Source organism: Bos indicus, chromosome 21 (genome assembly GCF_029378745.1).
Source record: "Bos indicus isolate NIAB-ARS_2022 breed Sahiwal x Tharparkar chromosome 21, NIAB-ARS_B.indTharparkar_mat_pri_1.0, whole genome shotgun sequence".
Classification (NCBI taxonomy): Eukaryota; Metazoa; Chordata; class Mammalia; order Artiodactyla; family Bovidae; genus Bos; species Bos indicus.
Window position 1 is genome coordinate 6,932,984 of NC_091780.1, and position 27,093 is coordinate 6,960,076.

Sequence of the window (27,093 nt, forward strand, 5' to 3'; positions counted from 1 at the left end):
TTTACATTCCTACTAGCAGTAAGTGAGGGGTTCAAATTCTCCACATTCTCTCCAGCACTGGTTATTGTTCATCATTTTTATTATAGGTATCCCAGTAAGTATGAAGTGGTATCACATTGTTGTTTTGATTTGTATTTCTTTAATTACTAATGAAGCAGAGACTCTTTTCATGTGCCTTTTGGCCTTTCATGCATCGTCTTTGGAGAAATGTCTATTAAAATCCTTTGCCCATTTTTAAATTGGATTGTTTGCCACTTTATTATTGAGTTGTAAGGTTTCTTTATATATTCTGGACATAGTTCTTTTATCAAAATGATTTGCAAATATTTTCTCCCAGTGTATGAGTTTGCCTTTTCACTTTCTTGATGGTATCCTTTGAAGCACAAAGTTTAAAATTTTAATATGATCCATTTCCTTTTTTTCCTTCTGTTGCTTGTGCGTTTGTTGCCAAAACTCAGCCTCTGTTCACCGGTGCTGAATAGAAACGCAGACCCAGAGTTTTGGATGAAGTAGAAAAGAGTGGATTTTATTGCTTTGCCAGGCAAAGGGGGCCACAGTGGGCTGCTGCCCTCAAGACTGTATGACCCACCCTGGAGGGGATGGTGAGAAGTTTTTCAGTGTTCAAGAAAAAGGGCATGATCAGCTTGTGGACAATTCTTGGGTTGGTTGGCATCAGGGTGAGGTTTCAAGCATCATCAATTTTCTGGTTTCAACCAGTCTAGAGTCTGTGTTCTTGTTGATAAGCAGTTTTCATCTGGAGGGGTCTGTTTCCCAGACAACTTAGGAATGTGTGTCAAGCCTTTATCTATGTCATTCAGGGAAGTGGGAGTTTGGTGATTCTGCTATGTGGCAGAATTATAGTCTGAATCGTTACCAGTTCCCTAGCCCAACAGCCACTCTTCATTTTTGCATCTTCACATTTCCCAGTCATTAATTCTTGAGTCAGCAGTGTACTTCAAAAGACAAGAATACAGGGACTTGTACCGTTTCACTTTTGCTATCTAAAAAACTAGTGCCTAATCCAAGGATACAAAGACTTCTTTCAATGTTTTCTTCTAGGAATTTTATAGTTTTAGCTCTAAGATTTAGGTCTATGACCAATTTTAGTTAGGTTTTCATGTACAGTTTGAGGTAAAAGTCCCTCTTCATTCCTTTGTATGTAAATATACAGTCATACCAACGCTGTTGAAAATAATGTTCTTTCTCCATTGAATATCTTGGCATTTTTGTTTTAAGAAATCAATAAGGGACTTATTTCTAGAGTCTCAATTGTATTTCATTAATAGAAGTATCTGTCCTTAGGCTAGTACCACGTCGTCCTGATTACAGGAGCTGACTAGGACTTTGAAAGCAAGAATTGTCAGTCCTCCAACTTTATTCTTTTTAAATATTGTTTTAGCTATTCTGGATCCCTTGCATTTGCATATGAATTTGAGAATCACCTTGTCATTTTGGGGGGGAAAAAAAGCTGGAATTTTAGTAAGGATTTTGTTTAATCTGTAAATCAATTTTTAGGTATTCCCACCTTAACAATGTTAAGTCTTCTGATCCCTGAACATGTAGTGTCATTCCATTTATTTATATTTTCTTTAATATCTTTCAACTAGGTTTCTGTAGTCTTTGGTGTAGATATCTTATACATCTTTTATTAAATTTATTCCTGTTTGTTTTTAATATTAAGTCAAGTGTTTTTCTTAATTTCATTTGGAAATGTTTAACCCTAATGAATACAAATGCAGTCAATTTTTGTATATTGATCTCATATCTTGCAATCTTGCTGAACCTGTTCTATCATATCTTAATGGCTTCCCTAGTATTTTTCTATATATAAAGTCTTGACATCTGCAAATAGAGATAATTTTACTTCTTCCTTTCCAATTTGAATGCCTTTTGAAAATCTTTTTCTTGCATAATTGACAGAGAGAGAACTTTTAGTACAGTGTTGAACAGAACTGGCAACAGCATTTCCTGAACATCCTTTTCCTCTTCCTGATCTTAAAAGTAAACCATTAAATATTTTACCATTAAGTTTGATGTTAGCTGTGGGGTTTTATAAATGCTCTTTATCAGGCTGAGGAAGTTTCCTTTTATTCCTAGTTTGTTAAGTATTTTCATCATGGAATAGTATTAACTTTGCCAAATGCTTTCTCTGTGTCCATTGAAATGAAAAAGTGTTTTGTCCCTTTTCAGATAAATTACATTGGTAGATTTTTATATGTTGAACCAACCTTGAATTCCTAGGATAAATTATCTTTGACCATGGCATATAATCTCTTTTTACATTGTTGAAATAGGTTGCTAGTATTTCACTGAGGGGTCTTGTGTGCATATTCATATCAGATCAGATCAGATCAGATCAGTCGCTCAGTCGTGTCCGACTCTTTGCAACCCCATGAATCGCAGCACGCCAGGCCTCCCTGTCCATCACCAGCTCCCGGAGTTCACTCAGACTCACATCCATCGAGTCAGTGATGCCATCCAGCCATCTCATCCTCTGTCGTCCCCTTCTCCTCCTGCCCCCAATCCCTCCCAGCATCAGAGTCTTTTCCAATTAGTCAACTCTTGGTATGAGGTGGCCAAAGTACTGGAGTTTCAGCTTTAGAATCATACCTTCCAAAGAACACCCAGGGCTGATCTCCTTCAGAATGGACTGGTTGGATCTCTTTGCAGTCCAAGGGACTCTCAAGAGTCTTCTCCAACACCACAGTTCAAAACCATCAATTCTTTGGCACTCAGCCTTCTTCACAGTCCAACTCTCACATCCATACATGACCACTGGAAAAACCATAGCCTTGACTAGATGGACCTTTGTTGGCAAAGTAATGTCTCTGCTTTTGAATATGCTATCTAGGTTGGTCATAACTTTCCTTCCAAGGAGTAAGCGTCTTTTAATTTCATGGCTGCAGTCACCATCTGCAGTGATTTTGGAGCCCAGAAAAATAAAGTCTGACACTGTTTCCACTGTTTCCCCATCTATTTCCCATGAAGTGATGGGACCGGATGCCATGATCTTCGTTTTCTGAATGATGAGCTTTAAGCCAACTTTTTCACTCTCCTCTTTCACTTTCATCACAGGCTTTTTATTTCTTCTTCACTTTCTGCCATAAGGGTGGTGTCATCTGCATATCTGAGGTTATTGATATTTCTCCTGGCAATCTTGATTCCAGCTTGTGTTTCTTCCAGCCCAGCATTTTTCATGATGTACTCTGCATATAAGTTAAATAAACAGGGTGACAATATACAGCCTTGATGAACTCCTTTTCCTATTTGGAACCAGTCTGTTGTTCCATGTCCAGTTCTAACTGTTGCTTCCTGACCTGCATGCAAATTTCTCAAGAGGCAGATCAGGTGGTCTGGTATTCCCTTCTCTTGAAGAATTTTCCACAGTTTACTGTGATCCACACAGTCAAAGGTTTTGGCATAGTCAATAAAGCAGAAATAGATGTTTTTCTGGAACTCTCTTGCTTTTTCCATGATCCAGCAGATGTTGGCAATTTGATCTCTTGTTCCTCTGCCTTTTCTAAAACCAGCTTGAACATCAGGAAGTTCACGGTTCACATATTGAGGAAGCCTGGCTTGGAGAATTTTGAGCATTACTTTACTAGCGTGTGAGATGAGTGCAATTGTGCGGTAGTTTGACCATTCTTTGGCATTGCCTTTCTTTGGGATTGGAATGAAACTTGACCTTTTCTAGTCCTGTGGCCACTGCTGAGTTTTCCAAATTTGCTGGCATATTGAGTGCAGCACTTTCACAACATCATCTTTCAGGATTTGAAATAGCTCAACTGAAATTCCATCACCTCCACTAGCTTTGCTTGTAGTGATGCTTTCTAAGGCCCACTTGACTTCACATTCCAGGATGTCTGGCTCTAGGTGAATGATCACACCATCATGATTATCTGGGTCGTGAAGATCTTTTTTGTGCAGTTCTTCTGTGTATTCTTGCCATCTCTTCTTAATATCTTCTGCTTCTGTTAGGTCCATACCATTTCTGTCCTTTATCAAGCCCATCTTTGCATGAAATGTTCCTTTGGTATCTCTGATTTTCTTGAAGAGATCCCTAGTCTTCCCCATTCTGTTGTTTTCCTCTATTTCTTTGCACTGATCGCTGAAGAAGGCTTTCTTATCTCTTCTTGCTATTCTTTGGAACTCTGCATTCAGATGTTTATATCTTTCCTTTTCTCCTCTGCTTTTCACTTCTTTTCACAGCTATTTGTAAGGCCTCCCCAGACAGCCATTTTGCTTTTTTGCATTTCTTTTCCATGGGGATGGTCTTGATCCCTGTGTCCTGTACAATGTCACGAACCTCATTCCATAGTTCATCAGGCACTCTATCTATCAGATCTAGGCCCTTAAATCTATTTCTCACTTCCACTGTATAATCATAAGGGATTTGATTTAGGTCATACCTGAATGGTCTAGTGGTTTTCCCTACTTTCTTCAATTTCAGTCTGAATTTGGCAATAAGGAGTTCATGGTCTGAGCCACAGTCAGCTTCTGGTCTTGTTTTTGCTGACTGTATAGAGCTTCTCCATCTTTGGCTGCAAAGAATATAATCAATCTGATTTCGGTGTTGACCATCTGGTGACGCCCGTGTATATATGATATAGCATATTTTCTAAAAGTGACAATTTTGAAATAACCTTAATGTCCTAAATGACAATTTTTAAATAACCTAAATCAGTAGGGGAGTAGTTGCATAAGCTACATTGCAATGTAAATGAAAAATAAGGAGAGCTATATATACATGGATAGAAGACATAGCCTGCTTTTCTTAAAAAAAAATGTGGTATAATACAATACTCACATGCTTTTCCTAACACTTAAATAAAATATAGACAAAACATATACTGTGTGATATTTTCATATTTGTATTTGTGTAGACATTGGCATAAGCAGTAAAATATCTGAATGAATATACATCAATCAGACTGATAGTGGCAGTTCCCACAGGGGATCGGAGTGGGATTTGCCTGTGTTAAAATTTTTATAATGGGAAAATATACATGTATATTTCTGTAAATTTAAAATACGTAAATGTTTACAAACCTAAAAATTAACTCACTGATACATATAAACCCATGTCTTAACAAATTTTACTGTGATCCAACCAGTCCATTCTAAAGGAGATCAGCCCTGGGTGTTCTTTGGAAGGAATGATGCTAAAGCTGAAAACTCCAGTACTTTGGCCACCTCATGTGAAGAGTTGACTCATTGGAAAAGACTCTGATGCTGGGGGGGATTGGGGACAGGAGGAAAAGGGGACGACAGAGGATGAGATGGCTGGATAGCATCACCGACTCGATGGATGTGAGTCTGAGTGAACTCCAGGAGGTGGTGATGGACAAGGAGGCCTGGTGTGCTGATTCATGGGGTCGCAAAGAGTCGGACACTACTGAGCGACCGAACTGAACTGAACTGAAGGGAAACTTCTGTTAGCCCATAACACAGTCCTGTTATTACCACACAAACATAGAAGCAGTTGGTACAATTAAAACTGTGTCAGCTAAAAACTGGTAATAAATTTAGAAGGAGAATTAGTATAGGATCAACACAGATATACTGCAATAGGAAAAGGAGGAAAGGGACAAGAACAAATGACCAGTGTAAAGAAAAAAAAAACTCACCAGCAAAATATTACCAAGGAGAAGCTGAAAATTATTATCCAATATTATTGCTGTAAATTCCAAAAACTGATTAAGTAATAGCCTCAATGAAAGAACTCATTGGTAAGACATGAGAGCTCAAGGAACAGCCAGTGAAGCAACAGAGGGAAATGAAATGAGACTCAGCTGAGGAAAAGGGCAGAGGAAGAAAATGAGTCCATTACAGAAAGCACGTCTGCATGGATTCAAAGGAAAGGGACACCGCTGAGAACACAGTGAGAAGCATGGAGGACAGGACTGAGAAAAACGAGCAAAGCAGAGTGGAAATAAAGAATCAGAGGGCTAAGAAACTGAATGAGCGTTATGGAAGAAAAAGCGGGTCAAACATAAATAATTCGGTATCCCTGAAGAAAGGACACTAACAAATTGATAATATATATATTTTTTCAGTGGCAGAAGGAAATATATTTCCTTCTCCAGAGATCTTCACAACCCAGGAATTGAACCTGCATCTCCTGAATTTCAGGCAGACTCTTTACCACTGAGCCATCTGGGACATCCCATGGACAAAGGAGCCAGGCGGGCTGTAGTCCACAGTATCACAAAAGAGTTGGACACGACTTAGCAACTTAACAACAACATATATATACATGTGTATATATATATATTATGTATGTATGTATACATATATGTATGTATGTATATATATGTATGTATATATAGTATATTTTACTATATTACAATTCAGAAGCTATAATTTTCTTTGAGTCCATCTCAAAGAGAACTAACTTGAGGCAAGCAAGAATCTGCTGGAAAAACTGGAAAAAGGACACATAGTGAACATTAAATTAATTTTTAGGACTAAAATAACTGCAGGAATTATCTTAGAGTGCAAAAGATAAATGTAAATTAACAGTGTAGAAATGATTCAGTAAATATTGAAGGGCAGTGTAAGAGAATGAAGGGCAATGTATTATGTTGATTTCCTCATCTTTTAATATCCAGAGATTAAAATAGTTTATAGCTGATAAGTCATGTATTAGAAGTGTAAATATAATTAAAGGTTTACAGGAAAACATCAAAATAAAAAAGAGAGAACAGTGAACTAAAATGGATGGATGAGGGAAAAACAGAGCTAAGATACTGACCCACACACCATGTTAGCCATGAGAAGCATGACTGCCATTAAACTGCTCTGAGATTTTTGTGTTGTCTGGGAGAAAAGAAGTATGATGATCTCAGTAGATGCAAAAAAGCACTTGATTAACTTCAGTACCTCTTTATAACACAATTCTTAACAAACTAGGGAAAAAGAGGAATTCCCTAACCTGATAAATGATGCCTATCATATTCTCACTGCTGACATCATTTTCAGTGGGAAAATTCCCTTCCTCCAACTTCATGAATAAGACAAGGATGTCACTATCTCATGTGGCCCACAATGTGGTTTTTTAAGTTCCAGCCCGAAAGGAGAAGAAATCCAAGGCAAAAAGATCAGAAAGGAAGAAACAAAACTGTCATTTGGGCACATTTCAGTTAGCAACATAGAAACCCAGCTAAAATACACAAATTATTATAAATGATAAGTGTTATAAAGACAGTCAACTATAGGATATATTGAGTTGGCCAAAAAGTTCATTTGCATTTTTACGGGAGTCTTTGACCAATCCAATATCTTATAGTATCAATATACTTTCTACCGTATCCTTTTATAACTTTAAAATTTTGCACCTTGGGTACACATTGCCAGACAAAACTCTTAATTATTTTAAAGTTGACCCTGATCTTTTAAAACTATATACGGTATTCTGTTGGCATAAAATGATGTGCATATGTTTATACGCATTAAAAGTTGCTGAAAAGGCTGGTCATCAAAAATAAGGATAATTTTCAATGTTTGTTTTTAGTTTTTCCCCTTTTGTTGGTTTGAATTATCATGTACTATATTTATAATGAAAATTGAGCCATGTTTACCATGAGAAAATGAGGAAATAAACTGCTCAAAATAGATTTCCATAATCTCTACGTACTTGGGCCAGAAATTTCTCATTTTTAAAACTCCCCTGCTGATTCTGATGATCACATTTGGGAACTACAGGGGTAGGATTTATCGTCTAATTTGGGATCATCAGCTAAATTGCTGAAGCAAATGTGTATTACCTTTGTCTAAAACCCAAATGTAAACCAAAACCAAGTGGTTACCAGCCTACATTTCAGAATCTCGCTATTATGTTGGGCTCATTAATTGACGCAGTTGCCCTGTTAACCAGGCTTTTGCCAGCCCCTGACTTCCTCCCTGGCAGCCTCAGTCATTTCCTTCCAGAACTTCACTAACCACCTGCCGTATTGGGCATGTGTGGGGTCAGAGCATGGGCGGAAGGCCCTGGCCTCTGAGGGACCCCATTATACTTGGAAATACTCAGGGAAATGGACAGAAGTATTCACTGCAGTGGTTGCAGAAAAGTCCAAAGGGCAATGAAAGCAGGAAATGATACCTGGTGATAAGGCAGTGGTTTTGTCATAGGGCAAGTAGCCCAGTTTCTGCCGTCATCCCATAGAACCAGGGACAAAGTTCAGCAAAGATGGAAGGAACCTAGTAGATGGTGTGGCCGGGGGCATTTAGCACCCGTGCTCCAGGGCAGTGCTCTTCACACACAACTCCAGGCTCGTAGTTCACTGGGGCTGCTGCAGCCAAGTACCACAGGGAGGCATAAACAGGAGACGCACACGGTCTCAGTTTGGGGGGTGGTAGTCTGAGATCAGTTGTTGGCAGTGTTGGTTTCTCGTGCAGGTGAGAAAGAATCTGTCCCATGCCTCTCTCCTGCTTCTGGTGTTTTGCTGGCAGTCTTCAGCTTGTAAGAGGCATCATCTTGATCTCCGCCTCGTGATTATACAGAGTTCTCCCTGTGTACATGTCTGTGTCCAGTCTTCCTCTTGTTATAATTGCACCAGTCATATAGGACTGGGGACCCACCTGCTCCAATATGACCTTGTCTTAACTAATTTCGTCTGCAACAGCCCAGTTTCCAATAAGGTCACATTCTGAGGTCCTGGGGCTTAGGACTCCATCATATGGATTTGGGGGTGGGAGGGACCTAGTTCAACTCGTAACACGTGCAAATGGTGCTCTCTGGAATTTGGGCAGCCAGGATATTCTGGCTATAGAAGAACGCTTCTTATTAGTTGACCAGCTTGATTTCTCAGAGCTCTGAAGTCACCGTGGGGATGGAGCAGCGGGTTTTGGTGGGGGTTGCTGTGAGCCTCTACTGGCGGGTGGAGGTATGTTGGCTCACCTGTGTGTTATCTGTCAATACAGGTTATATTGAAGCTGCCATCATTCCAGCTGGAGCTCGAAGGATTCGTGTGGTGGAGGATAAACCTGCCCACAGTTTTCTGGGTAAAACAAAAATGTTTGACTCATAGTTTATGTTCTGAACACTGATTTGGATGATCAAGCCGCTAATTTGGGTCAGCGAAATGCTGACACGGTGCTCTCAGGCCACTGATTTTAACTCATATTTTAGGCATAGTGAGCAATCAGCAGGTACCAAGCAGTACTGTCGTGTTTGGCTAAAGTGCAGCCAACCCCAAGGTGGATGAGGGGAGGGGCTGAATAGGAACCACCAGCTTTGGACAGGAAGGCAGGTGATAGAAGAGTGAATGAAGGAAGTTGTAAGGAATTGGGGTAGCCTAAGTCCCCCAAAGTAACTCCAGGAGCGCTCAGGCAGCCAGAGCCTGAGCAGCAAGGGTGCAGCACCCAACTTGTGGGAGCTCCTGTAGGCTGTGGATGGCTCTCGGGGTGACTCGTTATCTGGAAAAAGAATAACTGCTCTCAATCTAATGGAAACCCAAAAGAACACTGGTTTCACGAAGTACTGTGTGCCCCAAATTCCCAGTGCCAACTGCATGGATGGTTGCTCATCTTTCTGTAGAAGGATTAAGTTGCATTCCGCACTGGTCTTCATTGCCTTCAACAGAGCTGACAAAACTGTGCTTAAAGCCCAAGCATTGTTCTGTTTAGCCCCTTCTTCACCACAGAAGATCCTCTGAGTGTGTCCTAAACTCAATTCTCAGGCTCTCCATGAGTCCCCGAAAGGTCCACCTCGTGCTCAGGTTCCAGGGTAGTACTAGTGCTGAGCGGACACACAGCTGTTCTGAATGCTGCCTCGCACAGGGCCTGCCTCTGGCCTGAGCTCACTGGGATGGGACGTGCTGTGCCCCTGTCCCCCCAGCCCTGCTCCCGTGTTCCTGTCTTGGGCTGGATTTCGCATGGAGGTGGCTAACCTCCTACCCAGGCACCCCTCTCAAGCGTCCTCATGTTGTATCTCCCCATCTGTGTGGCAAGGTGCTGTTTGAGATGTTTTTTATGTAAGACATGATCTTTTTCTGGCTTCAAACTTAAGAATTAAGCTATTTTGGCTAAAATGAGGTTTACTCATGAAACGCTTTTATTTCAACCTTTATCACTGATTTTTAAAAACATGGCTTTGTCCACATTCCTTGCTTTGTAGATATAAAAGTATCTAAGTCTTTCTTTGAAATGGTCTCCACTTGAAAAACCCAAAGTCTGATGAGATGGATGCAGACCAAACCTCTAGTAGGCAGGTGTGCAGTGAAGACCACCATCCTATAGAGGAGTTGCAAACCACTTACAGACACCAAGATAGCCCTCTCACACCTGACTTGGGAGTGGGCACAGGAGCTCCTGTTTCTAAGTGCCTACACCAGGCTCGTGGGCAAGCAGCCCCCAGGGGTCCCTACTGGGTCCCAGACAGCCCTGCCCCCTCCCAACTCTCTCACCTGCCGCCCATCCATCCGCGTCCTGGAAGCCATAATGGACATTGCTCTTCCTGCTGCCAGCCTGGGACATGCTGTTCCTCAGGTTGGCATCCACATTGGTCTCCATCAGCCCTGTGGTTTTTCCCACGCTGGCTCGGTCCAGCCTGGCACTCTTCTCTGCAGCCATCCCAGCTGTTGCTTTACAAACAGAGCGATGCTCATAAATGCTTTCCAAAACAGGGCCTACCCTGCTCTCCGCAACTTTTTCAAAGTGACAGCCTTTTTACTAGATTCTCGAAGAACACCAGCCCCTTCTTTCTGCCCATCTAAGGAAATTTTGTCAACTTTATCAGCGTTTGTTTTGGGGTCCCATCACCCAGTATCATGGCAAAAGTTAGCGTTTCCAACTGGTCCATTGGCCCTCCCCTACCTGGAGATGTTTCTGCTCCCCAGAAGCATTGGGTCTCTGTGGGAATCTGACATCACCTTTGACCTTTATCTTATTCAAAACTCATGATCCTGGTATCTCAGGTGCTGGCACAATTCCAAGGTCAGTTTCCTGGTCCTTCCATAAAGCACCAGTAGGTGCCCTGCAAGTAAGTTCCTCAGCTTCCTGTCCTGCCCTTAAGACTTCCCAGCACCATTCCTCCAGCCCCAGGTATCTGGTAAAGGTGGGAACATGATCCTTACGTGTGCTTTTCTGTGTGATAGAATAGACAGAAGGTTGTCAGAATCCTTTAGATCCCTCGACATCTAATTCCTGTAGTGAAGATGATTTTTCACTGGAACCTGTTAGGGCCAACAAGTAACCCCTTGTGGATGCCACCGGGGGGAGCCAGCTTTTTCATTGTGGTCCCTCTCTGCCCCTGATGCCGAGGGCCACACCTTCCAATAACAACCCTGACACTGACATCGTGAGTCCCAGTCATTGAGCTCTGCTCAGCTTTGAAGACCTGACCCCTGATCCCCAAATACCAGAGTATTGCTGTGCCTAATCACTGAGGAGGAAACCAGGGCTCTGGGAGTTCAGCTGCTCATCCAAGCTTCTCTCCAGCTTAGCCGGCTGCAGCTCATGGAGGCGTCAGTCACAGCCAGAGATTGGATGGAGGTAGTTTTTCACTGGAGAATGTGTTAAACCTGCCCGTTGCTACTGCTTTGACATGTGGATTTCAGAGAAGCATGTGTCCATCTTAGGAGATAGGGTCAATATCTCAGGAAGAATTCTCAGCTCCCTAGAAGCACTGAACCTCCTTGGGAGGTTGGAGCCAGACTCTGCCACCTTATCTGCAAATCACAGTTCCAGTGTTCCAGGGCCTGGTGTGTACACAAGGGAGATCAGAAGGTGGTCCATGCACGATATGTTTCTAAAGTCAGTTCAAACAAGCCTCGTTTCCATCCAGGGCTGGGTGCTTTGGATATCGACCCTGTGTAACTTTGAGTTGCTCTCCCATTTGCGGGAGCAGTTCCTGAAGAATTCACCCCACCTACCTTCAACCCACGCTGCCTGGCTTTCTGCTCAAAACCACCTGGAACAGGAAATGCCTCTGCAGTTTGCATCCATAGCTGAGAGCGGAGCTGGCAGAACTCCGAGTGGAAATAAAAGGAGCTGACTCAACGCCAGGATGAGAAGTAGGTTGAATGTGGGTCAAGTCTTCCAGTGGAATCCAGGAGGCAGAGAGACAGAAAGGAGCCCGGCTTCTTCACAGTGCTGAGCGAGAGGTGGGCATGCGGACACGGTCTGACCTGTGTCTGCCTCCGGGCAGTCCAGAGAGGAGCCGGGCCATGCCGCAGGAATGCCCCCTCCCCAGTCCCTGAAAAGGCTCAGGATCTCCCGCAGTGCCCGGAAGTCCAGGAACATCGTGTCAATGTCTGCAGAGTGACAGGAGGGCCGGATGGAAACAGACGGTCCCCACGTGACCTCACACTTCGGGCCGTTTTGAGGAGGTTTGGCTCTACCGTGGTAGCAGGGGAAGGCGTGTACTCATCTTCATCCCGCAAGTCTCTTCAGCTGTTGAAAGGCTTCTAGTAGCTCCTAAGCAAAACACACAAAAGCAAGTACTGCTGCATTTGGGGCAGGGTTTAAACATCCAACTTCTGACTGAGGCAGGACCAGCAAGTGAAAATATCCTCCCCAGCGAATCTGAATTTCTGACATTACAGATAGGATCACGTTGCTCTGGAATCCCCTTTGTTCTTAACTCCATTATTTCTTTGTCAGAGCAGAGCATTTGTGGGAAGCCTGGCGTGCTGCAGTCCATGGGGTTGCAAAGAGTCAGATACCACTGAGTGACTGAGCAACAACTTAACAGCCCCTGTTGAGTTTCTCAGCCTAAAGATTCTAATTTCAAATACAAATTCACCTTAAAATGCTTACAGATGAAGGGGGCTTGCAAATACCATTGATGCCAAGGATCGAGAGGAACAGGAATTTCTAGAGACCAAAACTTGTTTAATTTCGGAGGGCTTCTTTAAGGAACAGAATGCATTTTGTATACAGCCTTGGAAAGGGCCCCATGAGGGGCTCTGGAGCTTCAACTCCCCTGGGTTGTGCAAACCCTGATCTGGTAAGCTCGCTCTGGGGGGCTGCTGCAGACGGGCCAGGAGCGACCTGCACGCCTGTTCTCTAGGGCTGACGTGGCCCCACAGGGTGGTTTTCTCATCAGACTCCACACTGAACCTGTCCACTATCAGTGATGTTCAGATCTTGAGATTCCAGCAGACTTTCTGAGGCTGCAGTCGTACTCTTCTGAAAGGATGTAAGGTGCTAATGTCCAGTTTTAGCAGGAAGTTCAGAATTCCAGCGTGGACCATAGCAGCCTGTAGATTTTGGATTTACTGCCTCAATGACTCACCCCAGAGTCAGCAGGCTTGCAGCAATCCCCATGATTCTTGGAACGGATGGCCTCCTACTTAGAATTCTGCCTCTGAGTTTTCCTCCCTTGCAAAATGCATGAAGGATTGTCATCATGAGCCCGCTGTCCCGAGGAAGTGGTCAGATGAGGGGCTCAAGTAGCAGTGGTAAAACGGGCTGCATGTTCTAGAAGCTTGTAGCTGCCGAGCAGACAGCCACAGCCAACCTTGGACAGGCAAAGTTTCTTCTTTTTGGGGCCATGAGAGCCCACCCCCACCCCCCCATACACATACCCTCTGAAGCTGTGACAGTGAGATTTTACCGATTCAGCAGCCCAGGCCTGGACCTCCAAGGCTCAGACAGGTGTGAGAGTGCCCAGCAGCAGGGTGTGGATGGGAAGGCTGATAGTTTGTGTCTCTTCCCAGCTCTGCATTCACAGAGCTCACGTGGCTCGCTGAAATCTGCCACGAGGGTGCGTTTACAGCTTGAGTAGTGACAAGCAGTGGAAATCTAGGCTGCTTTCTCCAGAGCCTGTCCCCAGCACTGTGCCGTCAGGCGCGTTCCTCCCCCTCCTGCTCCTTCCCCTTCTGGAATCACGGGGGAGCCACTGCCTGCCTCTCTCACTCGCCCCCTGTCTTCCCTGGCCGTGTTCACCCCTCTGTGACCTCCCCCGCCCAGCCTGTGGACCGCCTATGGAAACGTCTCCTCCCCTCAACCCTACCGCCCCGCAGGACCCTGCCCTCATGGTGAGAGGGTGGCACATGCCCAGCACCCGCAGGCTCTGTTCCTGGGGGGACCCACGGTGGGTGCCTCTGCCCGCAGGAATAGGGCTTCCCCAGGCGGTCCCCACACCTCTGTGTGCCATTTCTGTGGATGGGTTATAATTGGCTCCAGCTGTGCCCTCCTGCACTTTTTCCAGTTCTTCCCACTCTTGACCTCCCCGATGCTTGCCTTTTGGCACGAGAGTGGCATGGTTTTCAGTTCATAATCCAATAAGTCCTGTTAAAGCACCTTGGAAACAAGGCCAAGTAAGAAAGAGCCACCTCACCCTGAACAAGTACTGGGCAGGGCAGGGTCCCGGAGAGGGGTTAAGGCCTGGAGGGAGTGTGCCTTTCTGAGTCTCAGAGGGTACTAAGCTGACATCAGTAAGGATCCTAGGGTGACTTCTAGAAATCCGTAGTAGTCATTTTCTTTCTCAACCTGCCCTGCTTCTATCATGGTTAATGTTTTTCAAAAACCAACCTCCAAATGTGACATGTGGAAGCTAGACCCAGTCCTTGGGTTCTGAGTATTGCCTTCAGGTGCCACTGGGCCCAGGGGCATAAAACTGTGGGAAATGATGCCTGTATCCAGCCCTGCTGTCCTGCCTCAGTGCACTGTCATCTGAGGGCCCCTTGCCACGCACTGGCAGACTCGATATATCGAGTCCCTGGGCAACTTTGGGAAAGAGAGATGCTTCTTCCCAAGGTGAATGCAAGTGTTACAATTGACTCTTCATGTCCCAAGTTGGGTGGTGGACCCACTTCTGGAGCTGAGGAGGAGTTTAGGGTCAGCCTCCCATGACTGGGGAAAAAAACATCCCCAGAAGCTCCTCTGGGGGGTGTTACTTGCAGAAGGACAGAGAGATGTCAGGGAGCAACACACTCAGTTCAGTTCAGTCGCTCAGTAGTGTCTGATTCTTTGCGACCCCATGAACTGCAGCACGCCAGGCCTCCCTGTCCATCACCAACTCCCAGAATCCACCCAAATCCATGTCCACTGAGTCAGTGATGCCATCCAACCATCTCATCCTCTGTCGTCCCCTTCTCCTCCTGCCCTCAATCTTGCCCAGCATCATGGTCTTTTCCAATGAGTCAGCTCTTCACACAAGGTGGCCAAAGTATTGGAGTTTCTGCTTCAACATCAGTCCTTCCAATGAACACCCAGGACTGATCTCCTTTAGGATGGACTGGTTGGATCTCCTTGCAGTCCAAGGGACTCTCAAGAGTCTTCTCCAACACCATAGTTCAAAAGCCCTAAAGTGGAGCAAGGCCAGGCCCAGCCAGAGCCACTGAGTGCAGGAGTCAACTAGGGCGCGAGCGCAGGCTGAGATGGGAGGGGCGGGCCGCCCCAGTGTGCCCTGGTCTCTGTGAGGGAAAGAGGCTCTGGGGGTGGCCCCAGAGTGACGGTGGTCCCCAGCTTTACAGAAACTCACTCTGCTCATCTCGCTGATTCCAAGTTACAGAGATTCTCAACCCGCTCAAGCATCCCAGCCCAGTGACAATGACAGTAAGCCTCACCTCTCCTTCTCCACCTCTGCAGCCTCTCTCTGTCACCTCCTCTTGATTCTCTGCATGGGCAGAGTGCCTCCCTCCCCACCCGAACACCCCCACTCTGCACAGAAACTGAGCTTATCAAGGAGCCAGGGAGCAAGTCCAAGCTGCCAGGCGCTCCAGCCGCCTCTGCTCCCTGCTGTCTCAGTTCCGGGCCTCCCCTCCAGAAGGCCTTCCCCAGCAGGCCCAGTCTCTGCCCACACACACACATGAGCCCTGGACTGGCCTCTGTCTCAGAGCTTCTGCAAGTGTCTCATGTTTATCTGTCTTCTCGCCCACCTCGCTTTCAAACCCTGAGCTCCCGAGGGCAGGAGCTGTGTCTTCAGCACCAGCTACAAGGCCCTCAGAAAGTGGTAAGAAAACAGTTGTCCAAACCTTCAGAGGAAGTGAAAGAGCAGTGAACACCCATGCACCCGTTGCTAGATACCCCAATAGCTAATATGGCCGAAAGTACTTGTAAGTTGGTAGTTCACTGGAAGCTGTGGAAAACCACAAGCTTAGGTGTTTTTATGAGGATATGTAGAACATGAGGCATCACAGTGATCTGAGGTTGGAATGTGTTCTCTGGGAGAATGTGACATTTGCACATTCCAGTGTCTGTCGTAAAACTCTAGACTTGTGCTGTGACCTAACGAACGTGGGACCTTGGTCTATTTAGGTTCAGGCCTCCACGTGACAATAGCTGTGTGACTTCAGGCAGGTTACTGAACCCCCCGTGCCCCCATTTCCTCATCTGTGAGAAAGAAGACCGTAATCCTTTACCTTAGAGCACTGTTGGGAAGGTCAAATGGGTACTAGCATACAGAGAAGCTAACCCAGAGAATGTGCCCCTTAAATGGGGACTTGCAGGGCTGGCTGAGGAAGAGAAAAAGGAGCAGAACTTGTGAGTATCCCAACAGACTCACTTCCTTCCAGTAGCCAGGAGATCCCAAGAGTGGGCAGAATTCTTTGACGGAAAACATTGGGTGCTAAGCGCTGGAGCGTTCTCTTTTCGAAGCCATTCCTGGAGTCCTGTAATCCGCAGCCACGTGCTGGGCAGCCACCCTCACTGAGTGCGGCCCCTCCTGGAAGCTGTCCTACTGGGAGGCAGCCCTACCCAGAGCCCTCGGTTTCTCCTGGTGGTTCCTGTAAATGCGGAATGCTGAGCCTGCACCTCCCGCTTGGGGCAGGGGAGCCAGCCGGGACCACCATGTCCTGCAGACCAGGAAACAGAGGGCAGCACCCCCAGCTGCTTGTGGCCTGACCAGGATTGAACCCATCAGGTCCTAACTCAGCCCAGGGCTCGTGGGTTCAGGCTTAACTGAAACTACTTGTGGGTTTCAACTCTCATTATCCAAAACTGGTATTATATGTGGGCATTTTGTTTCTGACCATATAAGCAAAGAGTGGGGCACCTGATTTCACTGATTCTAGACTGAGCAGGGTTCAGGGGTGCTGGCAAAGAATGTGGCATTGGACTTGGGGTGCACAGAGAATTTTATGTTTTGAGTGACATAAAGACTTGCTATTGACTATTTTCATTTACCGCCTTCTCTTACATGTCAGAGTAGGTTCTATAATCATTGGTTACTTTCCTGAATAACAAAGCAAAACAAACCAAAAAAGCCCAGAATTTCACTGTAGAATGCTCTCTCATGAGAACCACATGACTCTAAAGCCTGAGTGAGGAAAAAACAAAGAAATTACGGGTGAGCAGTTGGATGATGATAAATACATGGCTTGTATGGAAAACCAAATCTTTGCTATAGCCAGTCAGCAGAATGTCAGTTCCATGTCAGTTCCAACACACTGAGAGAGCAAAGTGTGAAACTGGCAGAGGCCATGAGGCTGAGCGCCCCTGCCACTCCTGAGGCATCAGCTGACTTACTGCCACGTCTGTCTGTAAGCAGCTCTGGATGGGAGACTCCCATCTTTATAGAAGGGCACTTGCTTCTTGAAGGAGCATCTACTTCACTAATCTGGGGCTATCAGATCCTTAAGGGACACTAGAGTTAGGCTGCCCTCTAAGAAGCCCCAGGTAGGTAAGAGTGAAATGAATGATGAATTTTGCTAAAGCTGCAAAACCTATTTTGGAGACTTGGACATGTTGAAATAGAATCCATTCATCCAGCTGAAAACCCTCTACTTTGTAAGTCTAGCGAAATATGATAGGGCTGTGTGTGGCTGTCTGCGTCCTCTGGCACTCCTTCCCACACCCGCTCCGTGTGAGCTGGTTCTGAGACACCAGCCCATGCTCAGAGGTGCAGGAGCCGAGGCAGCTGAGCTCAGGGACCTGGGGTCAGGAGCCGTTCTCTGCCCATGAGCCAGTCTTCTGTTCTCAGAGAAAGCTCCCTTTCTCTCAGGGCAGGCCTCCCTCTTCTCCCCTGTGGAGGCGGAACATGAGCCCTCCAACCCACCCCTCAAGACAGCCTGACTCCCTTCAAACACAGGCTGACTCCCCCAATTCCGTGGCGTTCCATTTTCTTTCTAGCTCTCAAAGACTCCAGTAAGAGATCCATCAACAGTGACTGGAAGATAGAGCTCCCTGGAGAGTTCCAGATTGCAGGCACAACTGTCCGCTACGTTCGAAGGGGCCTGTGGGAGAAAATTTCTGCCAAGGGACCGACCAAAATGCCGCTGCATCTGATGGTAATTTGCTGTGCTTTGTATTTGTCCTGAGTTGGTTGGGTGCAAGAGATCTACCAGCTGACTTCTTCCCTGGGGCCCTATGGGAGGAGGTACGCTTGGTTCCTGGTGGTTTACCTGGCCACCTGCTGGTCCAGTCTCTCTCTTGGTTTTTACCTTGTATAATCCCTTTTGCCACATGCTTCAAAATGCTGCCCTCTCAAAATTCTGCCTTGGCTCTTTACTGGCAGAACTCCCATCTTTTTCAAAAGGAACCACCTCCAGGATGGAAATGCTTAGTCATGTGGCCTTGGGGAGACCTGGCATCATTAAGCAGACAGTCCCACTCAAAGTCTGTTTTCGTATCAGGTGGCTTAGATTTGCCCCACAGTTTGTATAATTACATCAGAAACTACCTTTTGAAAACAAACTGTTGACTCTGTTTCCAAACCAACACTGCTCAGGTTTTCCAGACTCAGCTTGCAACAAGCCTTCAGGAATTGAGACAGAAACAAATTCTACTGGACTATTTACTCCCCAGATGGTCTCAAGAAATCTGTGGAGTTGGGCCAGATCTGGGCACTCTGGTCTTACATGTTGTCTCAGGAAGGACCGCATGCAAACCACTGAAATGTTTGGTTATACTGCCTTTTAAGACTGTGAAAGATCTCCTGGGAAAAGAATGCCACCATTGCCTTCTCAGGGTTCAGGAGTTCTTGTGGCTAACTTTGGATGGCTCATAATTACTGATTCGATGTCTCCTTCCAAAGAATGGGGATTGTGACAGCTTGTGTATCTGTAATCAAAAGACAGTTTGTCCTCCACGCCACCCGAAGTCTCTACTTGGAAGTTCTTATCATCCCCATTAATTTGTGGTCTCTGGCAGCCGGCATCTGTTTAAGATTAGGTGATGCCCGAGAGATTCCCAGGCCACCTCTCAGTAAGAATCTCCTGAGGAGACCAGCTCTGCAAGTGAGCAGAGATGGCTCCCACGATGGCCCTAAGCCTGTTACAGTTTCCAATAAGAGCAAAGGGAGCTAGTTCCCATGGCTGACGTAGTGCAACAATCCACACACTAAAGCTACTGCAGATATACATTTGAAAGTTGATTCCTGGGACCTAAGAACCTGTGCACACTTATGTGTTCAGTTGTCTGACTCCTGCAACTCTGTGGACTGTAGCCTGCCAGGCTCCTCTGTCCATGGGATTTTCCAGGCAAGAATACTGGAGTGGGTTCCCATTTCCTCCTCCAGAGGATCTTCCGGATCCAGGGATTGAATCCACATCTGCTGTGTCTCCTGCATGGCAGGCAGATTCTTTACCCGCTAAGCCATTGGGGAAGCCTTTACCTAAGCCATTTCTCTGTGATTAGATTGTTTCCTAATCTAAGTCACTGGAACAAATCCTCCTGTCCTGAGTTAAAAGCAGTCATTCAGAGGGACTAAAAGAGGAAGTGAAAGACAAGATAAAACCCAAGATAGCAGTATCACCTGTTAGCACATGAAGTTGCTTTTCTAGCAAACACCAAGATGGGTCTATTTCCCTTCTTTCCCCAAAGCTTGCATAAACTGTGAGTGAATTGTCAGCCCGTTAAAGCAAATGCACAGCCGGGATTCATTCAGACCATGATAAACAAAACTCGGGGAACGCAACAACTGCCACAGCTGAAGTTCCTGCCTTCTTGAACATTAATCACTTTTCTCTCTTGAAATGTGATTGCTAGTTACTTCCAGTTTCTAAACCTAGAAATGAGAGGAGCCCGTCTTCCTCTGAAGGGAAATCCATTGTCCCCTAACTGAGGTGTGCTCATTGCTTGAGAGGTCAGGAGTGCCCATAGAGCCATGGGGACCTGCATTTGAAACCAATTACGTACATGCACACACAAATTATACGTGGCTACAAAATTGCATGAAATTGGTTTCATATGGATTCTCAATTCACCAGTCTTATTCCCATACTGAGATAATAAAGATCTCTTTTAAAGAGTTGTTTTTTTTTTTTTTTTTTTTAAACTGGAGGCATTTTTCCAAATGTATTACCGCAAGTCTATTTCTTGGAGAAGTGGATGTTTATTCAGTTTGGGCTGCTCTTAGCACCCCACCCCCACCCTGCAACTCCAGCCTTAGGAGGGCGGGGAGATGCTTGGGCGGGAGAGTGACTCCTGTCGTCTGGCACACAGTCTGCTGGCCTCCCTCAGGTCAGATGGAGCACCTTCTGCCTCCAGCTCCGCTGACCTGCTGTCCCAGAACCGCAGCCTGGACGTGAAGTTGCTGGCTGCTTAGACCCAGGAGCGCCACCTGGTTCCAAGCCTGGGCTGAAGATGTACCACCAACAGGAGGCCATTTGAAGTTCCCACAAGAGAGCTTCTTTCACACCATTAAGTACACGTAGAAAAATAAAGCCCATACAGCACCTCTGTGCTTCCAAGGCTTGTCAAATGCATTACCAAACTAAGAGAAGGCCCCTCCACCTGCCCACTTGCCAGGATTTCAGACCCCAGGGTCCCAGGCTGCAGGATCATGGCTCCCCCATACCTCACTGCCAGCTTTAAGCCCTGTGCCAGGCCTGTGCCACCCTGTGGGCATTGTCGTGATCCTAGCTCCCATGGTACAGGAAGGCTCCTGCATCCTTGACAGGCATCCACAAAGTTCCCTTGTAGGGGCTATGTTTAACCTGGAGCCTGCCTTACACATGGCAGTGACTGGTGCTTGGGGCATGAAGAGTGGCATTCATTTGCAAAGGAGTCACCCTACCTGTTCAGATGCCTGTTTAGAAAAAGCCGTATATTTGTGTCTTTCTCACCCACAAGGGCAGTTTCGTGGGTGATTACATGGAGCATGTAAAGTGCAGTTAGAGCACTCAGACTGGCTTATCCCCAAATCCCTCATCTAAACCAGTCCTCTCTCCAGTGGAAAAGAGTAGAGCTCCCTGCCAATGGTTTACATATGCTCCAGCCCCCGAGTTGAGTATCTGTGGAAACCAAAACTGAAATAAAGGAGTGCCCCTGGCATGAACCTGTTTTGAAACCCCCAAAAGAATGGGCTATCCCTGGTGGGAAGACAGCCACAACACGGGTTGGCTTGCAAATTCAGCAATCCTGTGGGCTTTTGCTCTATTTCAAAGTGGCCTTTTATTTTGCTACTGATGCAGGTGTTGTTATTTCATGACCAAAATTACGGAATTCATTATGAATACACCATTCCTGTAAACTACACCGCTGAAAATCAAAGTGAACCAGAAAAACCCCAGGACTCCTTGTTCATCTGGACCCACAGCGGCTGGGAAGGGTGCAGTGTGCAGTGTGGCGGAGGTGAGCAGCAGGGCTGTGGGCTCACTGGGTGTGGGGTTTTACCAAACAGAGGAGAAGTGAATTCAGGGCACTCTGTGGCGGGTGCACATTGCCTGGGAAAGGCTGGCCACATAAGTAACTTGTATTTCTGTGGAATGTAACTGCATCCTGCTGCAGATTTCTCTGGGCAGGGTCTTCTTCCAGACTCCTCCAGGCTGAAGTTGCGTCCATGTGGCTGCTTTCCCTACAGCCTTTGATGCTGATCGGAGTGGAGGTTTGACTAATGTGTAGCTGTGTCACAAGTATGACAGGTGACCCTGGGAGTGCACAGAACAGACTTGCACCTGTTACGCTTGGAAAAGGGTGCTGGAAGATGTTTCTGACCTTCAAATACCCTTTCCTTTTTGCTACAGTCACCAGTGGAAATACATGGAAACCAATAGAATCAACAGTAATATAATGCAAAGAAAAGTCCTCCAACTCCAGTGCAACACTCTGGGTCTGGGTTCTGGCTTCATGATTTGCCTCCATTTATTAGCAGATGATGTATTCTCTCTGTACCTAAATTTCCTCACCTCCAAAATAGGATGATCAGCCCTCATGCCCACTGCAGGAGGAAACTCAAATACTATAAACATCAATATGAACAAAGAACATCATAGTCATTACAGTGTTGTTTAGGAGGAGTGAAGGGAAGCACTCTGAACTCTTAGCCAACAGCGCCCTGACAGGACACAGAGCGGGGTCATGGGATGGATGCAAGGCAGGTAAATGTTGATGGACAGAGTTAGGACAGAAGGTTGACCTGGACCCTGGAATGCCAACCCAGAGGGTGGGCTGGCAGGTAAGACGCGGGCATGGCACTGGTCCTGCAGGGCTAATGGCACCAAACTTCCTCTAGGCCAACTTGCTGCAAACTCAGCATGGCCCCAGGACAAGAGTTAGCAGGCTTCTCTGGCTGGGGGTACGGGGTGCTGTTCTGCTGCTGTCACTATCACAACCCTTTATGGCACCAATGACTCCCAGCCCAATCCAAAATCTGGCTTGAGGCATCTCTGTGCTTTCTATGCTCACTCAAGTTCAGGGCTGTACCATGACAAATTCCCCAGAAGACAGACTTGATTGAGGAGCATGGGATCCATATAGTTGTGCTTGCTGCTGCTTCTGCTGCTGAGTCGCTTCAGTTGTGTCTGACTCTGTGCGACTCATAGATGGCAGCCCACCAGGCTCTGCCGTTCCTGGGATGCTCCAGGCAAGAACACTGGAGTGGGTTACCATTTCCTTCTCCAATGCATGAAAGTGAAAAGTGAAAGTGAAGTCGCTCAGTCGTGTCCAACTCTTCGCGACCCCATGGACTGCAGCCTACCAGGCTCCTCCGTCCATGGGATTTTCCAGGCAAGAGTACTGGAGTGGGTTGGCATTGCCTTCTCCAGCAGGGTGCTTTGGAAACACCCAAAAGAATGAACGTGTAGTCAGCTGGGGTTAGTGAGGCTTCCCAAGAGCAGGTGATGCTCAGGCATGAGCAGCAGTTGATAGAAAAATTTTCAGGTTGGTCTATGTCCTTCAGACAACACTTCCTGTTTCTCGCTTCTCTCCAGAAAGCAGGAATTCTGTAATAAGTAACTGTCATCTCTGGTGAGGGCTGTTGTACAGTTGTTTAATCAAGCCCAGATCTCCATAGACTTCAAATGAACAGATATAGAGACTGGTAATCTTTGTTAGAAATTAGAGACCCAAATCAGAACTTTGGCCACAGTGAGCCCCAAGGTGTCCAGGAACACAGCTGATCTGAAGCGTTGCTTCTCTCTGATCCTCTTCTAGGGTCTTTCTCCTGCCCCTACTACCCCTGCCCTGTCTCACACACCCTTATCCCTAAAATTATGATCCTCCCTCTCTGACAACCCACAGGCGTTAGAAGAGTCAGTTTAAGTGACAAACTGATCACAAGACGCACCTGAACATTCCTCCACACGGTGAAGAAATGGCCTTTCCAGGAATGTGTTCTGTGGCCTCTCAGTTCTGTGTACTTTGGTTTCCAGGGGAACGCAGAAGCATCGTGTCATGCACACGGATTGTTAACAAGACCACAACTCTAGTGAACGACAGTGACTGCCCTCAGGCCAGCCGCCCGGAGCCCCAGGTTCGAAGGTGCAACTTGCACCCCTGCCAGTCACGGTAAGGAGCTCTGTTCTCAAGCTTGGATCCTTCAGGGTCAGAGCAGCAGCACCCATGAACAGGGTGCTGCACAATTAATACCAGTCTTACTCTGAGTTCCATTGTTGTTGCTGAGTGATTTTTTGATTGTTTAAAATACTCAGTTTCTGGCTACTAAGCCATAACTTTGATAGCAGTATATAGTCCTCACTGGAAGGTGTCTCATAGGGGACCATTAAGAACATCTCATGAAAAAAAGAAATAGCCATCTCCACACACTTTCACCTGGCACATGTCACCTCCTCCAAGTTACTCTGTCTTGGAGAAAAAGGAACTCAGAGTGTGAGCACCTGTGAGTAGGTGTTAGTGATTCTGATTGGTTAGTGTTTGTGATCGGTCTGATTTAGTGGCTGAAATTGACATCAGTAAGTTATTTATTGTCTGGGATCCATCAGAACTTCTGTTTCCAACCCTAGCTTTCATGGCCATGTACTCCAAAGTGCATTCTCTTGGGTTGTTAACCGAGATGAATTGTGTGGAATGTGTTCATCAATTAAGCCTCCTTATTTCCATCTTAGTGGGACTTTGCATCTGATTCTGTTGTATTATGTAATATCACGCCTGGCCTCCTGTTCTGCCCAGCGTTGAGGTATGTGGCTTTTGTTTTGTGGTTCTATGCATCCAGTTAAGGCATGTATAGCTTTTGTAAAGAGGCTAGACTTTTTTTTTTAATTAATTTATTTTTTTATTGAAGGATAATCGCTTTAAGGCATATACCCTGAGGAAAGCAAAAATGAAAGAGGCTGGACTTTTAACCGGGCAGTTTTTTGGGTTTCTTAAGCTCAGTTTGTACCACTCACCTGGTGAAAAGTATCACAAAGCATTTTGTTTTGTTTCTGACCCTCTTTTCTTTGTCAAACTGATAAAATGTGTGTGAATGAGAGAGGGAAGCCAGAAGGGAAAGCAAGGTGAGATGTGATTTTATGTGGTCCTTGGAAAATTAAGAATGAAATTTTCTACCTGAATGGTGAAGGGCATGAGAAACAGCTCACTTCTAGAAGTCTTAAGAATTTGGATGTGAACAGCCATCTTGCAAACCTATCCGTCGATTGATCGATTTATCAATCAGTCACACACATGTGGGGCTAAAGAAAGAAGAACTTGCCACTGTAAAGACGTAGGTATCAGAGAGGCCACAGCTTCTTTTGCTGAAAGTAGAGACAGCTGGCTCTTGTGATATGATTAGAAAGGAGAGTAAGTGACTCTAGAAGAGACCTTAGCATAGGTTCAAGGGCATAATTGAGCAAGAACGATCCTAGGGACCCAGTCAAGAATTATATTCTACAGTCATTTATGTTTTCATATTATTTTAGTATCAAAATCTTTTTAAATTATGCACAGAAACGAAATATATGAAACATGAAATCAGAGTTGGTCTGATTGACTTGAGATGCACATATAATTGGGAAGAGTGGTTCAGTGCCCTTAGCCTTCCCCTCATCTCAGTTGGCCCAGAGCACCTCTGTGAAATACCAAGGGGTAAAGTTTAAAAACTATCAGTCAGGGATTCTGTTTCCCATAATGATGGAAGAGCTTATATTGGACAAACCCTGAGTATTCTCCTAGAATGATATTCTAGGCCTATGCTGATCAGTGCTTCCTTCCCTGGTGGCTCAGCAGTAAAGAACCTGCCTGCAAAGAAAGTTTGATCCCTGAGTTAGGAAGATCCCCTGTGGGAGGAAATGGCCGCCCACTCCAGTATTCTTACCAGGAAAGTCCCATGGACAGAAGAGACTGGTGGGCTACAGTCCACGGGGTCACAAAGAGTCGGATGCTACTGAGCATGCATGCATACATGCATGCTGATTGACTGACATGGTAGCCACTAGCTAGTCCAAATCAAGATGTGTTATAAATCCAAAATACACACCTGACTTCAAAGAATTAGTCTGGAAAGAGATTATATAATATTAATTTTTAATATTTATTACATGTTAAAATATTTATATTTTGAGTGTGTATGTATGCAGTCGCTCAGTCCTGTCCAACTCTTTGCGACCCCATGGACTGTAGCCCACCAGACTTCTCTGTCCATGGGATTTTCCAGGCAGAATACTGGAGTAGGTTGCCATGCCCTCGGCTCCGGGGTATCTTCCCTACTCAAAGATCAAACCCATGTCTCCTGTGTCTCCTGCATTTGGGGAAGATTCTTTACCTACTGAATCATCAGGGAAGCCTGTTGTATTTTGAAGACATTGGATCAAAATGCAATATATTAAAGTCACATGTTTCTTTACTTTTTTAATGTGGATAATAGAAAATTAAAATTATGTGTGTGGCTCATTTTTTTTTTGTATTGGATAGCACTGCTATAATTAACATAACAAGATACAATCCAAAATTATTAGACTTACAAAGAAACAGAAAAATGTGATCCATACTCATGAGAGAAGGCAATTAATAGAAATTGACTCCAAGATAACATATATGTTGGTATTAGCAGACAAGAGCCCACAGAGCTTAGGCCTGCAGTCTTGCTGTGTTTGAACACAATTCAAGTCGAACACACTTTAGATTAAAAGTAATCTCACACTCTGTTGCTGGGAAAGATTGAAGGCAAACAGAGAAGGATACAGCGGAGGATGAGATGGTTAGGTAGCATCACCGACTCAGTTCAGTTCAGTCGCTCAGTCGTGTCCAGTCCATGTCCAGTTCTAACTGTTGCTTCCTGACCTGCATACAAATATCTCAAGAGGCAGGTCAGGTGGCCTGGTATTCCCATCTCTTTCAGAATTTTCCCCAGTGTATTGTGATCCACACAGTCAAAGGCTTTGGCGTAGTCAACAAAGCAAAAATAGATGTTTTTCTGGAACTCTCTTGCTTTTTTGATGATCCAGCAGATGTTGGCAATTTGATCTCTGGTTCCTCTGCTTTTTCTAAAACCAGTTTGAACACTGACTCAATGGACATGAATTTGAGTAAACTCCAAGAGATAGTGGAGGACAGAGGAGCCTGGTGTGCTACAGTCCATGGGTTCACAGAGAGTTGGACACAATAACTAAACAACAGCAACTTCAGAAGGAAAGAAAAGAAAGTGAGGTCGCTCAGTCGTGTCCTACTCTTTGCGACCCCATGAACTATAGCCTGCCAGGCTCCTCCATCCATGGGATTTTCCAGGCAAGAGTACTGGAGTGGGTTGCCATTTCCTTGTCCAATCTTAGTGTCTCTTTAGAACAGGGTCAGAAAACTTTTTCTGTGAAAGGCTAGAGAGTAAATATTTTTGTTTTGTAGGCTGTGTATGATTTCTGCTGTCTGTTTTTTGTTTTGTTTTATAACCCTGTTAAACGTAAGAACCATTGTTAGTTCCTGGGCTGTACAATCTGCAGGCCAGCCTTGGCCCATGAATGATAGTTTGCCTTAAGTTATTGCCTACCCTTGTTTTGCCCACTGAGATGATGGGATCACAGCCTCAGCATGAGCCCTAGCTCTGAAGACACC

General features: G+C 45.5%; 1 protein-coding gene across 3 annotated transcripts in view; it reads left to right on the forward strand.

Annotated features, from left to right (window-relative positions):
• The window catches only part of ADAMTS17 (ADAM metallopeptidase with thrombospondin type 1 motif 17), a 404,698-nt gene that overhangs the window by 303,100 nt on the left and 74,505 nt on the right, over positions 1–27,093 (forward strand). For all 3 annotated transcript variants that reach the window (XM_019983858.2, XM_070775014.1, XM_070775015.1), the window contains exons 16-19: positions 8,923–9,003; positions 18,019–18,176; positions 21,303–21,462; positions 23,481–23,616. In XM_019983858.2, coding sequence (XP_019839417.2) covers positions 8,923–9,003; positions 18,019–18,176; positions 21,303–21,462; positions 23,481–23,616 — 535 coding nt within the window. The remainder of the gene's footprint in view (positions 1–8,922; positions 9,004–18,018; positions 18,177–21,302; positions 21,463–23,480; positions 23,617–27,093) is intronic.